Consider the following 17160-nt stretch of genomic DNA (forward strand, 5'->3'; position numbering starts at 1 on the left):
GGGACACCTGCCGTCGCATGGCTTGATAAGCGGTATGTACATCTGCACCCGGGATCCGAGCTCAGGAACCCTGGGCCACCAAAGCAGAGCATGAGAACTTAACCACTACTCCACTGGTCCAGGCCCAAGGCTAATCAGAATTTTATGGAGTCTGCTCCATTATCTTGGTCAGCCTTATAGAAAGAGTTACAAATTTTGATTAGTCCACAAAAAATATTACTTTCCCTTAGAACGTCCTTGTTCTTAGGAAATACATGCTGAAGTATTTAAAGGTGAAATGTCGTGATATCTGCATTTTACTTTCAAGTGATTTAACAACAAACAACCGAAAGTATATAGACAGAGATAAAGCAGATATGACCAATTGTTAACAACTGGTGAATCTAGGTGACTTGGGTGTTAATTTCAACTTTTCTATAGGTTTAAAGTTTTTCAAAATAAAAATTGGGTTGGGGCAAGGGGTTACCTTCCTTGTCTGTTCAGGATGGAATATCTGGCAGTAGGTACTAATGATGGGAAGTACCCGGCCAAAAGAGTCAGTGGCTGTTTTAGTTATTAAGACTTTTAATGCCTATAGCCTTGTGATCTTTATTTTCCTTTAAGCTTTAAGCTAAATTGACTTTTAATTTTTCATTACTTCTGAGTAATATTTTTTCTTTTTAGAAACATGCAGTTACTTAAGAGTGGCTGCAACTGGGTGGAGGGTAGGATTATGGATAATTTTTATTTTCTTCTTTTCATGTATCTATTTTTATAAATTTCTGAAATATATATTAGCTTTATAAAGAGAAAAAATAAAATTTTAAAAATGAAGTATTCTTTTACACAAAATCCTACTTTTGTTGAAACCATGTTTAATTTTACATAGATATTCATTTTTGCTACATCAAGCCTAATTGGGCTTATAAGCACGGAAAGTATGATAGTGATGAGTGGTTTGCCTGCGTATCATCAGCAAAGAATGACAGAAGAAAAACGGATTGTTTATTTTTTTATTTTTTGTGAGGAAGGTCAGCCCTGTGCTAACATCTGCCAATCCTCCTCTTTTTGCTGAGGAAGACTGTCCCTGGGCTAACATCCATGCCCATCTTCCTCCACTTTATATGGGACGCCGCCACAGCATGGCTTGCCAGGCAGTGCGTCGGTGCATGCCCGGGATCCGAACAGGTGAACCCCGGGCCAACGCAGCGGAGTGCGCGCACTTAACTGCTTGCGCCACTGGCTGGCCCCGTTTATTCATTTGAGAGGGAGAAGTAGATGACTGGTTCATCACCTTATTCCCTCCACATTTCACAGTCTACTAGAGTAACACGTCAGCAGTAGAGCTTGTCAAGTAAGCAAATCTCTTGTAATGTTTTCACTGTGTAACTCACCAAAGCATAAATCTCCGTGGGGGTCACAAATTTAAATGGAGACTGCTATGTGTTTCTCTTAAAATATTTATTTCTCTAATTTCATATTTTCCGTAGTAGTCCAGTTGAAACTGAAACTCATTTCAATAAAAATACTGTTTTCATTCACCTGAGTCACCAGAGACATTATTGTTAGCATTGTGGGTACTTATACACTTATTTTTTATGCAAGTTGAAATTCTTTAGATGTGGTCATTTCTCTAATCCACAAGAAATTGTTAATGGTTACAGGCATGAAAGTATTGTATATAATTAAGTACTCTGTTGGTTTGTATGACAAATTAGAAATATGACACACAAGAATTAACAACATGTGAAGGGGGTTGCAGATAGCTTGCTTATGTTATGGGTGAGGTAATTTCTGAGACCTCATATTTCCAACCTATACCATGCTGATTCTTTTTAACTTTTATTTTGATTTTATGATCTTAGCAGAGAATTGTCATAAACAAGTTGTTTTGCATCTGAAGAGATGCCTACCTTTATGATTAAAAGGAGAAATAGAAATTCAACTTTGATATGAAGCAAGAACAGGTACAGGAGAAGGGGAGAAGATAAAGCTCCTCCCTTCCCTAAACAACTGGTGGGTTATATAATTTCAATGAGTAAACCAAGATCATTTTTTGGGCCGATAAGTTTTTCTGATAATTACTCAATTTAGTCAACATTGTTGATGTTGTTCCATGACCCATCACAAACAAAATGGAGTTGGGTGTGAGCAGGAGTCACCATGAAATAGCAAGTCAGATGCCAAGTGTCAGTTGAATGGACAGGACAGAGAATGACCTGTTTTGTCATCATATTTTCTTGATTTGTAGTTTCAAGGTGAGGCATATTTATTTGGTCACTATAGCTTTTACTTTTGGTATGTTTCATTTGAAACTGTAATCGCTAAGATTACCAGGGAACCAACTGCAACTCCAGGGGGTATTTTCTGTCCGTACCCAGTTGATTGCAGTTTTCTCTTGGCTCATATAATATACAGTCTTTTGGTTCAGCCACATCTAGCCCAGTCCTTCTTCCCTATGTACTTCGTTATCTCCCCTTTTGCTTTCATTAGGATTTGATACCCAGCCTTCTGTTTATTTTACTCACTCCTCCTAGCCAGTTTCATCCATTAACCCCCTGTTTGCTAATGACTGTTAAATCTGTAACTACAGCCTAAATTTCTTTGTGAACTCCATACATGCTTCAGCTGCCTACTGAACTTCTCCACTTGAACGTCCCATGGGCATTCTAATGGTAATATCATCTCCATCCCACTCATTCTCATCTCCTCCTGTATTTTCATTCTTGGGTATCTCCTTTTTCTCAGGCACCCAAACAAGAATTGTGGGATTTATCCTCAACTGTTAGATGCAAGTATTCACTAAGTCAATTCTTTCTCCTTAAACATATTTGGTATCAGTCCTTCCAAACTTTATCACTGTAAAAGTTTTAGAAGAAAGTAAAGTATACGAAGGGCAAGAGGTCGTTGTTGCCAGGAGAAAGACACATGATTAACCCAAAGCAGCCTCACATAGTCAAGGATGTAGGACTTAGCTTTTAGGTCTTAACACTGACCTTCCAGTTAGTTCACTTAGAGATGATAAGATTCTCATTGAATGCCACTGTGTAAATTCACAGATCATTGTATAAACCAGAATGTCAATTCATTTATCTTTAGTGGGTGTTAGCTCATTAGAGTGATTTGAGTGCTTGTAACCCCTATCTAGGAATCTCCTTCCTGGTATGTCAAGGCATCTAAAAAACTGAATCTGAACATTGCTTGATTTGGGCATTGAACTTGATTACAACAGTGGGATGTGGCTGTTTTAGAGAGCTATCTCATTCTGGTAGGATGTGACCAGAATGCTTTATATCTTCCAATTATTGCATCTTTCTCCCCTTGGACATTGCTACATTGCCAAAATTGCTCTCTCATTCCTGCTTTCCTATACTGGCCAGTTGATACATTGTTTTAAGGTATTGATTTTGCTAATTAAGCTTTAATTTTAGAACTCTTCTCAGTTATTAGAAATATCATTTCCTTTAATATAAGCGTTTAATTAGTTCAACTCAGAGGGTAGTCTTTTTTTTTGTTGAGATATAATTGACATATAACATTATATTCGTTTCAGGTGTACAACATAATGGTTCAATGTTTTATGTATATATTGCTAAATGATCAACATAGTAAGTCTAGTTAACATCCATCACCACGCATGGTTACAAATATTTTTTCTTCTTGTGATAAGAACTTTTAAGATCTACTCTCTTAGCATCTTTCAAATATATGATAGAGTATTATCACCTATAGTCACCATGCTGTACAGTATATCCCCAGGACTTATTTATGTTATAACTGAAAGTTTATACCTTTAAACCACCTTCACCCATTTTGCCCACCCCCTGCCTCTGGCAGTCACCCATCTGTTCTCTATATCTATCAGTTCAGGTTTGTTTTGTTGTTGTTTTGGTTGTTTTTAGATTCTACGTATAAGTGAGATCATATGGTATTTGTCTTTCTCTGTCTGACTTATTTCACTCAGCATAATGCCCTCAGGGTCCATCCATGTTATTATATATGGCAAAATTTCCTTCTGTTTTATGGCTGAATAATATTCCATTGCATATATATATCTATACACCACATCTTCTTTATCCATTCATCCATCGATGGACAATTAGGTTGCTTCCATGTCTTGGCTATTGTAAATAATGCTGCAATGAACATGGGAGTGCAGATATCTTTTTAAGTTGGTGTTTTCATTTCCTTCAGATAAATACCCAGTAGAATTGCTGGATCTTATGGTAGTTCTATTTTTAATTTTTAGGGGAACCTCCATACTGTTTTCCATTGTGGCTATACCAATTTACGTTCCTACCAACAGTGCATGAGGGTCCCTTTTTCTCTGCATCCTTGTCAACACTTGTTATTTCTTGTCTTTTTAATACTAGCCATTCTGACAGGTGCGAGGTGATATCTCATTGTGGTTTTGATTTGCATTTCCCTGATGATTAGTGATGTTGAGCACCTTTTCATGTATCTGTTAGCCATCTCTGTGTCTTCTTTCAAAAAATGTCTGTTCAGATCCTTTGCCCATTTTTCAATGGATTGTTTGGTTTTTTGCTATTGAGCTGAATGAGTTCTTTATATATTTTGCATATTAACCCATTATCAGATATATGATTTACAAATATTTTCTCCCATTTGGTAGGTTGCCTTTTCACTTTCTTGATGGTTTCCTTTGCTGTGCAGAAGCTTTTTAGTTTGATGTAGTCACATGTGTTTATTTTTGCTTTTGTTGTCTGTGCTTTTGGTGTCAAATCCAAAAAATCATCAACAAGACCAATGTCAAGGAGCTTACTGCCTGTGTTTTCTTCTAGGAGTTTTACGGTTTCAGGTCTTACGTCCAAGTCTTTAATCCACTTTTAGTTCATTTTTGTGTATGGTGTAAGACAGTGGTCCAGTTTTATTCTTCTGCATGTGGCTGTCAGTTTTCCCAACACCATTCATTGAAGACCCTGTCCTTTCCCTATTGTATATTCTTGGCTCCTCTGTCGTAAATTAATTGACCATATGTGCATGGGTTTATTTCTGGGCTCTTTAATCTGTTCCATTGATCTCTGTTTTTATGCCAGTACCATGCTATTTTCATTACTATAGCTTTGTGATGTAGCTTGAAATCAGGAGCATGATGCCTCCAGCTTTGTTCTTCTTTCTCAAGATTGCTTTGGCTTTTGGGGGTCTTTTGTGGTTCCATACAAATTGTAGGATTGCTTGTTCTATTTCCATGAAAAATCCCATTGGAATTTTGATAGGGATTGCCTTGAATCTGTAGATCGCTTTGGGTAGTATGGATATTTTAAAATATTCTTCCAGTTTATGAGCACTGAATATCTTTCCATTTATTTGTGTCATCTTTAATTTCTCAGAGGGTAGTCTTAATTTCTAAATGATAGGTGCTTACTTCTCACCTGGACATTTGTAATAGCCTGGTTACCAGTCTCTCTACCAACCTCTACTCTGTTGCCACTCTGCTATTGGAGTGACCTTTCTAAAATGGCAAATATGATTGTCTCACTCTTGTGCCTGCAACCTTCAGTAGTTCTCACAGCCTTCAAGGTAAAGGACAGACTTTCTGTTATAGCAGACAGAGCCGACCTCCAGCTTGCTTTTTACCTCTCCTTTCCTCAGCCTTGTTCTTCTGTGATATTAAACTACTTAACGTTTTTCTGAATAGGCAGTGCTGTTTCAAGTCTGTGCCTTTTGATGTGTTATTTTATCTTCCTCCCACTTGTCTGACTGAAACTCCTTCAAGACTTAACTCAGTTCTCATAGTCATTTGAAATTGTGACTTCCTCAAGTAGAATGACTTTCCTTCCTTATTGAGTCTGCCATCACATATTATGATTATTTGAAGGTATGGGCTATTTTATTTCTTTTAATCTTCAAACACATAGCCCACAGCCTGTATGTAGTAGACATTCAACAGTTTAAATAATGGTTCATATCTGAAAGCAGATTGACCCCCAAATTTACTTAGTTGTGCATATATGTTTAGTTAAAAAAATTTTTTTCCTGATTATGAAAGTAAGAAAATGTATGAAAGTAATACATATTCACTGTTGAAAACTTGACAAAAATATAGAAAGGTTAAAAGAATATGATGTCACCCATCTATTGCCCAACATATTTGCTGTATATCTTCCTAGTCTTTTTTTTTTTTTCTTCTGTGTGTATATCTGTGAGAATGTTTTTTGTTTTTACAGAATTGAGGTTTAACATCAAGTTCAATAGAGAGTTGAGGCCACCCAGGGAAAGTATAGAAATAATCAACACTTATTTCAAAGATAAGAAAATGGAATCTTTTAAAGGGGCAGTTCTCTTTCTGTGTTCCTCTAGTGGTAATAAAGCTGTATTTTGCTGAGCAAAGACACTGCACTATATTCATTATCACTAATCCTTAGAACACCCTTTGAGGTAGGTCTCCTTTTCTCTATTTTAAAGGTTAAGAAATGATGACACTAAGTATGTCTGCAAGATCTGCTCTGAGGAACCCTAGGGCTCCACAGCATGCAGCAGGAGTTTCACAAATAAGAAAGATTAAGGATACATTAGCTGAATATGAAGTGATAAACTGCCTGAAGAATCCAGATTCTTTTAGTGTTTTTATCTGTCTTGGTAGACAAGAAGTTTTATTGCTTAAAAAAAACCTTGCAAACCACTGACCTAGCTTATTGGACAAATTCAATTTTGTATGGTTTCCTTATAAAGCTGGCTAAATGAGACATTACTGTAAACTACTTTATCTCTTAATTTAATACATGAAATTTTTTTTTAGAATATGAAAGCTGTAACTTTTATCTCATACTCTATACCAGAATTAATTCTAATTGATTTTGAGTTCAACACCATTTATTAAGTAAATGCTTTTGACTGCCAGTTGTATGTCAGGCCTTCTAGGTGCTGGGGGTATAGTGGTTGATAAGACAGACAAGATCCCTGCTTTTGTGGTGCTTGTATTCTAGTGGGAGCAGTTTGTTTGACAAAAGAAAAATAAACAAGAAATATCAGAGTGATAAGTGGTATTAAGAAAATAAGACAAGGTGATGGAGTAGAGAGAAATTGGGAGTTGCCTGCCTTCTATTGGATCTCTGGAGAAAGCCTCTCTGAGAGATAACAGTGGAGCTGAGACCTGAGCGGTACTAAGGAGCCAGCTGAGCACAGATATTAAAAATGGAAACCATAGAGAAATTAGAAGACATTACAATTTAAATATATATCAGACCCGGGGGAGGGGAGCGTAACTTTCTAAGCTCAGAATTTAGTAGTAATAATCACAAAGGAAAAGCCTGTCCGATTTGACAAGATAAAACTTATGGACTTTTGAATTAAAAAAAAAAAACAAACCCTGGGGTTGGCCCCATGGCTTAGCGGTTAAGTGTGTGTGCTCCGCTACTGGCGGCCCGGGTTCAGATCCAGGCGCGCACCGACGCACCGCTTGTCCGGCCATGCTGAGTCAGCGTCCCACCTACTGCAACTAGAAGGATGTGCAGCTATGACATACAACTATCTACTGGGGCTTTGGGGAGAAAAAGGGGAAAAAAGGAGGAGAATTGGCAATAGATGTTAGCTCAGGGCCTGTCTTCCTCAGCAAAAAAAGAGGAGGATTGGCCTGGATGTTAGCGCAGGGCTGATCTTCCTCACACACACACAAAAATAAATTAAAAAAAAAAAACCTGTAATATTATGTGGCAAACAATTCTGAAAAAAGATTTTTAGCACAAAAAAAATACACGATTAAGATAATTTATTAAAAGTGTGCACAGATTAATAAGAAAAATATAAAACTCAAAAGCTAAATGGCAGAAAAGCATAACAAGGCAATTCCAGAAGAGACTATATAATTCATAGACATCACTAGAAATAAAAAAAACACAAGTAAATGAGGAATCTTTTTGTTAATCTACTAAATTAGCTTAAACTTCTTTTACTAGTGTCCTACACTGGGAAGAGTACAATGCAATTGGCATTCTTGTAAATTGCTGATGACCCTATAAATTAGTATAATTTGCTTCTGAAAAGCAGTTTGGCAATGTGTACCAAAATCCATGTAAATATCTCTATCTCTTGTCCCAGTAATTTCACCTCTGGGAATTTATTTTAAATAAAAAACGAAGTATTGGGGAAAAATAAACATTACACCAAAACATGCCTCACATTATTTTCGTAGATACTTGGTAGCATCCCAGTGTCTGACAATAGGGACATGTTTGAGTGAATCAGGAAATATCCACTCAATGGCATGTTATACATACATGAAAAAGAATGGCTGTAACAGCTGCAGTAGCATGAAGAAAGGTGTTGACTCGATGGGAAATGACACACAGCAGCATGCAGAATTGTCTATATAGTCTTTGTGATTGTTTTTTCAGATGTGCATGAAAAAAACACAAAGATATACACCACAATGTTAGCAATGGTATGTTAGAGTTGTGGGATAAAAATTTTAACTGATACATCTTAGAAAAAAATAAACTTTTCTCTAAAAACTTACTTGAAACCTAAATGATAACAATGAATAAATTGACTCACTGTTCATCTTTCCACAAAAGAGCTTTGAAGGTACAATCGTGTGGGAGAGCCAAGACCTGCAAGGCCTTGTGTCAAGAAATCTCCACAAAGTGACAGTAAATGATGGAGGGGGAGTTCTCAGAGTCGTTACAGTAAGTCATCCCTGTTTTTAAAGGTGTTTAGCACTCTTTAGCATTTTTTAATATATGAAAGTTTTTAAAATTCACTTTCACAACAATCCAGGTGATATGGAACAACAATGGTTTAGATTTATGTTTTAGAACATATACAGTAGAAAATGTTGTCGAGCCACCATAGCAAAGATGAAAAACTCAAATGTTCTGTGATTTTGTAACTCTGTTAGTAAATATAGTTTTGCCTTAAGATTGGTGAATTTAAAAAAGTGTGATATTTTATTTCTCAGTAATTTTTAGGTTAACATTCTTTAAGAACACTTGCTCAATAGTGTTCAGAATATAAGATTGAGTATTTGCTTTCATTTATATTACTGGGATTTCTGCCTCATAATTTTCATTTATTCAGATATGCTTCAAATTTAAAACAGTTTGACAGGTAAATTTCTCAAAGTAAATGTAGAATGGTAAAGAAGGTATAAGCAAACTTAAAATGACAAATTTTAAATCAACAAGTGGTATGTGTGGTGATGTCATAGACACAATCTTTCATTCTTTTTGATGCTCTGCTTTAATGATTAGGAAAGCACTTGGCACTTAAATTCACAAGCTTAGTGTATTTTCATTAACTATTAATCTTATTTACATGCATTAATTGCTGAGTTGGGAATGAATATCATGTGATATGTCATTACACATTCAGAAAACATTTACTGCACACCTATTGTAAGCCAGGCACAGTGGTGGCAAAATCAGCCTATTTCTGGCCCACAATGGAACTCACAATCCAGTGAGGAATAAAGACATGCAACAGTAGACCCACAAATTCATACGTAGTTACAAACTTAACCTTGTTGGCCATGTTTAGGATTTCATCCTTTATTTTGAAAAGTCCTGTGTTTAAGATGGAATGTTTTATGGAATTTAATTATAGTTTTTTTTCTTATTTTCAAGGCAAGTGCCTTGAATGTCTTGCCTCCTTTTCTGTTTATGAAACTTAAAAATTTCCAAAATATCCCAGAATTCTATGGTATTGAGTTGGTTACACAAAAGGAAACCCGTTTATTTCTAAGTTGAGGACTAAGTTCAAATATAAAGACTCAGTGATCTGCTTTGGGGTAAATACAGTTGTAGAGGGCTAAGGATAGCTTAAACACTCAGCTAACCTAAAAAAAAAAAAAAAAGGCAGGTAACTTAGTAGCCTACCCTAAGAAACCCCATGTGCAAATAAAGGTTTTCATCATAAATGCATAGAGCTGAAAGTTTTCCTAAGTCTGGCTCCCTTGCCAGCAAGTGATAACGTCAGAACATTTTAAAAACCAAAATAAAAAGCCAAGCTGTGACGTTTTAGATAGAAGTTAATAAACAAAAAGTACTGTCAAGTTCTAAACAAGCCAAAAATATAGAACATACAATAAAATAAAGAGTATACAACTTCTTATGGAACTACAAAGTTGGAATCTATAGCATTCACGTTTAGAAATTTCTTCCACATTCAGCTACAAACCATATTTTAAATTAAATAAGTTACCACAGTCACCTCAGAACACTATCTCTCTGCTAGCCTTAAAGCATTGCAGTGTACAGTACAGCTTTGCTGAGAAGATCTGTTCAAAAGAATAATAGTCAAGCAGTAGCCCTCTTGATAGGTGAGTGTGTGGAAGAAATGCTATAAATATGCCAAAGTGTAACTGAGACCGTCTGATCAGCCCACAGCAGCCAGAGAATACCTCTGGTAGATGGGCCATATTGGTGTGCAGAACACAGCAGTGGAACACCTCACTTTGAGTAAGGGCATTGGGTAACTTGTGAGATGAAGAGAGGGAAATCTCTAATGATAAAAGATCCTCCAATCCTAAAAGGTGGAAAGGGCCGTTGTTGGCTGTTGGCACAATAGTCTCTAAGCACCTTCAACAACATCAGTAATCAGTAGGGCACTGTCTGAACTGTTTATTTAGAGGGGCTTTTCTCTGCATGGTAACCTAACTTTAAAATGTGCCTAGGTGTATTTGAACTTGTGGGAATTTTCAAACTCCAAGAAATCAAAGGTAGTAATAATGTTTTTTTAAAGTCATAGGGTTGGGATGTAAAATAAAATTGGTTTTTGTACTATTATGGTAGCAAGTTCAGGAATACATGATTCTATGTACGTAAGCTGGAATTCTGAGCACTGTATGGACTACTTATATTGCACATATCGATATATTGCAATTAGATAACAAAAATATTGATATATTGCAATTAGATAAAAATAGGAGAATACTGATGTCATCCTGATAGTATAAGTCTCTGCACCAGCATCTTAGATGGGTTTATCTGCTGTAGAGTCATAGTATCAATTTTGCCAAATTGATTTTAAAATACAAGAAATGTATTTTTAGTAATGAAACGTGGAGTGCTTGGATTCTCGTTTTTTTCAGGCTGGGGAGGGTGCACTGCCTCAAGAATTCATGGAAGGTGTGGAGGGAGTTGCAGGGGGTTTTATTTATACCATTCAAGGTAAGTCGGCTGGTTGAAAGTTGAAAAGTGTACTGAATCTCATGTACCTAATCTTACCGTATACTTTGACATAAAAGGTGATCTTTTTTTGTCATTTAAAAAAGAAGCTTTATTGATATATAATTCATGTGTCATATGATTTACTCTCTTAGAGTGTTTAATTAAATGTTTTTTAGTATGTTCAAAGTTCTACAACCATCTTCACTAATTCCAGACCATTTCCATCACTCCAAACAGAAACCTCGTACCCATTAGCAGTCATTCCTCATTCTCCCCTCCCCCAGTCCCTAACTACCACTAATCTACTTACTGTACTTTCTGACCTTAAATGTAAGGATTTATTTCTGGGCTCTCTATTCTGTTGATCTATGTGTCTGTTCTTATACCAGTACTGCACTGGCTTGATTGTGTACCTTTGTAGTAAGATTTGAAATTGGGAAGTGTGAGTCCTCCAACTTCGTTCTTTTTCAAGATGTTTTGGCTAATCTGGGTCCCTGGCATTTCCTTATGAATTTTAGGATCAGCTTGTCAATTTCTGCAAAAAAGCCAGCTGGGATTTTGAAAGGTTGCATTGAATCTGCAGATCATTTTGGGGAGTGCTGCCATCTTAACAATATTCTCTGATCCATGAACATGAGATGTCTTTCCATTTATTTACGTCATATTAAATTTCCTTCAATGATGTTTTGTGGTTTTCAGGATACAAGTCTTACACTTCTTTTGTTAAATTTATCCTTAAATATTTATTATTTTTGATGCTATTATAAGTGGAATTGTTTTATTTCCAGATTGTTTATTGCTAATGTATAGAAATAGAATTGATTTTTTGTATATTGATGTTGCATGCTGCAACCTTGCTGAACTCATTTATTAGTTAATAGTTTTGAATAATAGGTGCGTTAGGATTTTCTGTATACAAGATTAAGTCTTCTGAGAATAGAGATAGTTTTACTTCTTCCTTCCCGATCTAGATGCCTTTTATTTCTTTTTCTTGTCTAATTGTCCTGGCTGGAATGTCCAGCACAATATTGAGTAGAAGTGGTGAGAGCAGACATCCTTGTCTTGTTCCTGATCTTAGAAAGAAAGCATCCGATCTTTCACCATAAAGCTGATCTTAAAAAATTAATGACCTTGGACTTTATTGGCCCCATGTGGCTGTGGCTTTGGCTATCCCTACAGCCAGGTTAGGGTTATGGTTTCTGCAAGACTGCTAGACCATGGCCTTGTAGCTGTAGTGGGCTTAGCGCTGCTTGTCAGTCAGAAAGGAAGAACCTTTTTTTTTTCCTGACCCACACATGCTGTATTTTGACTTTTCTATCTCTCCCTCTGTTGGAGATGGTTCAGTGGACTCAACTTTCCCTCCTGCTTCATGTTTACTCTGTCTCCTCATAATGTGACTATTTAAATGTAAGGTCTCTATCTTATGGACTACAGTTTTTTAAATGCTTCTCCTAATATATCTCATTTGAAGGATGAGTTTTTTAGACGTCCTTTAAAACTTAGGGTCAGAGGCATTAGCTTAAAAATTTCGTTAAAACTCTAGAGGGAATTTGTTATGATAGGAATAGAAGTGGCTATGTTTGTCTTCTTGGGTGATACTTGTTCAAATATCCACATCTATGAATTCCTGAGCATTCTATGTCAGTGATCTTTAAGAAAGAAAAACTATTGTTGATGCAATTGCTATGTCACCTGTCTTGAGCATCACTTATGGAACAAAGGTGCCCAGTGGTGCTTCTCTCTGACCTCTCAAAGTTCTGCAGACCATGGATTCCTGTAAAAGAATTAGGACCCAGCTTCCTTGAAGGCTCTCAGTGACTGGGGAGAGCAGACGCCATATTCTCAGAGGCAAGTCTTCAGGAGACTCCCTTGAAAGTGCAGTGTTGAGGGTGGGGCAGACCCCTCTGTTTGAGGCCACTGCATGTGGTTTGAGGATGCGAATGCACTGTGGCTTTTTTTATTTCTAACATCTTTATTTATACAGTGTTTCCTCGTAGAAGCATTTGTGTTCTTACATCACCCGTAAGGGTAGGCTGGAACAGGTACATGGGCTTTGCCCACAAACTTGCCATTAGAAATAGAGATTAAAGATTTAGGGATCCTTAAATCCAGTCCAGAGATTTTTTCATGAAACAATGAGAGCACTCTGCCAAGGAAGTTATCAACTTAGCTCAGAAGAGGCTAGCTAATGGTTCAGTACTGGGGAAAACTCAGATAAGGAGGTCAGGCCAGTTTCTTAAAGCAGCTCACAGTTGGGGGCCAGGTACCAGTATAACACACCTTCTGACTTTAATGTCTAGCAGCTTCCTTTCTTTTGCCAGTTAATTCAAGTATGTACCACCAGGAGTCTTGAAAAACTAGTTTGAGGGGCCCTTGAGGGTTCTGGCACTAAACTGTTCTACAGGGAGCAGCTCCTGTACCCTGAATAAGTATTTGTCATAATTTTTTTCTCACTGAGGCTAAAGGAAAAAGCTTTGGGTGAGGAAAATTCCTTTCAAACAAGAGTGAGATAACTCAAGTTTTAGGCTAAAGGAGTTAAAATGAATAGATTATCTTCTTATGTACTGGATATATCTGAAAATCTGAGTATAAATGAATTTTTAAAAATCTGAGATCTGGGGCCAGCCCCGTAGCTTAGCAGTTGAGTGCACGCGCTCCGCTACTGGCGGCCCGGGTTCGGATCAGGGCGCGCACCGAGGCACCGCTTCTCCAGCCATGCTGAGCCGGCGTCCCACGTACAGCAACTAGAAGGATGTGCAACTATGACATGCAACTATCTACTGGGGCTTTGGGGAAAAAAAGGAGGAGGATTGGCGATAGATGTTAGCTCAGAGCTGGTCTCCCTCAGCAAAAAGTGCAGGATTAGCATGGATGTTAGCTCAGGGCTGATCTTCCTCACAAAAAATAAATAAATAAATAAAAATCTGAGATCTAAGTGCTATTCAGAAGAATCATGTAGTATACAGATTCTCAATTTTTTTGGGCATTAGCATCTCTGGCTGGGCCCTACCTCAGGCTAGAGTTAAAATCTTTAGGATTGGAGCTCAGATACCAGTATTTTAACAAGCTCCGTAGATAGATTTGATGCCTCCAAAGTTGGAGAGGCTATAAACCATACAGTTCTTTTAAACAGCGCGTAAACAGATCATCAGATTTAAAACACACATATATTACCTCATACTCATATTTTTCCAATACATGCAGTATAAAACAAAATGTGTAATTTGTTAATCTAAAAGGCCTGTATTTTTTTTTCTGCTCTCATCTTGTTACCAACCATTTTCCTGTCACTGCAATTTTATAACACTTTCACTTTTTTTCAAGTTTTAAATTGTATATATTTATCCTTATCTTTAAATTAAAATGAAAGGATATTAGAGTAGAATGTAAGAGTTGAAAGGGACCTGAGGTCATTTAGGCCTGTGTTTCTCAAAGGGTGGGCTGTGGTCCACCTGCATCACAGTTAAAGGAAGGCACATGTTAAAAACACAGATTCCTAGGCCCCACCCTAGACCTGCTAAATCTTTAGGCTTAGGGTCCAGGAATCTGTATTTCCATAAGCATTCCTGAGAACTACTGAGTCCAACTCATTTTACACATGAGAATCCTGAGGCCCAGAAACTTGTCATTTGTCCCATATCTCACAGATAGTGGCAGAGGCCAAAATCAAATATAGGGCTTCAGACTGCATCCCCCAGTCTTTCCACCTGCAATTACAAAAAGTGGAGTGCTAAATTACTTTTTAGTTTTCTTTCCTCACCCCTCAGCCACTCACTTTTTTATTTTTCAGAAATTTTCTCCAATTTGATTGAGACATTTGAGAAAATCCTGCCCTAGTGAAAGAATTGCTGCCTTAAATCCATAGGATCTGAGGACAGTCCCTGCACAAATGTGACAAATGATTCATTAGCTTGTAAGGTGGTAAATAAAATGTCTTTTAAGCACATTAGTAATCATTATTATTAGGAAATATCATAAATACATCAAAAGTAGAGAGTGCTATAAGAAATACCTATGTACTTATTGCTCAAAAGTAACAAATGTTTACATTTTGTCATATGTGCTTCCTTTTTTTTTTTTTTTTTTTTTTAAGAAATAAAGCATTACATGGGGCCGGCCCAGTGGCGCAAGCGGTTAAGTGCGTGCACTCCGCTGCGGCGGCCCGGGGTTCGCCGGTTCCAATCCCAGGCGTGCACCGACGCACTGCTTGTTAAGCCATGCTGTGGCGGCGCCCCATATAAAGTGGAGGAAGATGGGCACGGATGTTAGCCCAGGGCCAGTCTTCCTCAGCAAAAAAGAGGAGGACTGGCATCGGATGTTAGCTCAGGGCGGATCTTTCTCACAAAAAAAAAAAAAAGAAGAAGAAATAAAGCATTACAGATACAGGTGAAGCCCCCTCCTTTCTAGTTCTCCCTGGTCCCATTCCTCTCTCTTCCCCTCAGAGAGGGTACTGCTGTTCCAAAATTCATGTGTACCCTTCCCATTCTTATTTTTCTGCTTTCTGCTACATATATACATATCTTTAAATAACAAATAGTTTTGATTGGAGTATTTTATAATTGATATCTATGGCATCCTATTGTATGTATATTGTAATTTTATTTAGATTAACAGTATACTTTTTCTCACTTAGCATTATTTTTCGGTGCCATTCCTCTTAACATACAAGATCAAGTTAATTTTTTTTAACTACTGTATTGCATTATGTGACTATACCACAGTTTAGCCATTCTCCTATCAGTGGGCATTTAAGTTGGTTCCATTTTTTCACTGTTAGAAACAATGCTGCAATGAATTTCTTTGTAAACATGGAAAATATCTCTAGGGGTATATCTACAAGCTGACATAATGAGTCAGACAGTGTGCACGTGGTCAGCGTAACTAGATATTGCTGTATTGCTCTCCAAAATGAATGTATCCATTTATCCTCCCACTCGCAATGTATGCGAGTTCCCATTTCCCTGCCTCAAAGTTCCTAACACCTGTATTTCTGTCAGGTTACCTTGGGAAAGGAGTTTTAGTGTACATAATGTTACAAGTTCTGGGTCTTACGTTTGCAATAGCATTTTTCTCCAACTTTCAACTTTTCCTTTTTAGAAGGCGATGCTCTCTTACAAAACCTTCATTCTCGCCCTCGAAGACTTATTGATCATATAAGTAATCTCCATGAGGAGGATGCCTTACTGAAGGAGGAAAGCAGTGTCTATGATGATATTGTTTTTGTGGATGTTGTTGACACTTATCGAAATGTTCCTGCAAAGTTATTGAACTTCTATAGATGGTAGGTTGTAAAATGATGGGTAGCTAGAATTTGTTTTATTGTTCTTTTGACGTAGAAACAATTCATCAACATCAAAATGCTGAGATTATTTTTAAAAACAAAGAAACCTAATACCCCTGAACACCTGGGATATGATCTGTTGTATCCTGCTTCTTTGTAAGGACTGATCTTCTAAAATGCTGCTGCTTTCTCATTTACGTTAGCAGATCCGTAATGAGAATGAGTTTAATCTATCAAAAACAAACAAGGCAAAAATTGATTCACTCTGAGTCATTCCACTCACTTTGAGACCAAGTCATTCCTTTGAGTCATTGCCATGGTTGTCTCAAGCCAACGTTAGATGAAAATCAGTGAGTTTGAAAATGGTCCATTTTCAGTTGTAATCATACCCACCTACATAAATCCCCCAATTATAGTCACTCGCACCCAGGTTACTGATCTGAATTCTGTTCAACTGAGCATCCACATTATATTTCCATTCTGTACTCCACCCATTTCAAAACTACTTGCCCTAATTGCAGAACTTTTATATAAGATGAAATTCAACAGCCCTTAGATTGTCACATTTATAACTTCCCAGAACCTCCAGTATGTCTTGGATTTTAGTTGTAGTTCCTACCTTAATAAGAGCAACAAAAACAATAGTAACTGTTATTACTATTATAGATATATCATCGTTAATATTATTAGTTACTCTAGGATCCCATAATTTGCTGTTGAGCCTCTTGATACTGTCTACCCTGACTGTAAATCTAAAACCTTCTAACTATGTCT

At 37.1% G+C, this 17160-nt stretch overlaps 1 protein-coding gene across 2 annotated transcripts in view; it reads left to right on the forward strand.

Annotated features, from left to right (window-relative positions):
- Nucleotides 1-17160, forward strand: part of B3GALNT2 (beta-1,3-N-acetylgalactosaminyltransferase 2) — a 51885-nt gene that overhangs the window by 26774 nt on the left and 7951 nt on the right. For both annotated transcript variants that reach the window (XM_014788949.2, XM_004432388.2), the window contains exons 6-8: nt 8514-8624; nt 11027-11105; nt 16203-16386. In XM_014788949.2, the coding sequence (XP_014644435.1) occupies nt 8514-8624; nt 11027-11105; nt 16203-16386 (374 nt within the window). The remainder of the gene's footprint in view (nt 1-8513; nt 8625-11026; nt 11106-16202; nt 16387-17160) is intronic.

This window comes from Ceratotherium simum, chromosome 6, assembly GCF_057802395.1.
Source record: "Ceratotherium simum simum isolate JZ-2026a chromosome 6, ASM5780239v1, whole genome shotgun sequence".
In the NCBI taxonomy this organism is placed as follows: Eukaryota; Metazoa; Chordata; class Mammalia; order Perissodactyla; family Rhinocerotidae; genus Ceratotherium; species Ceratotherium simum.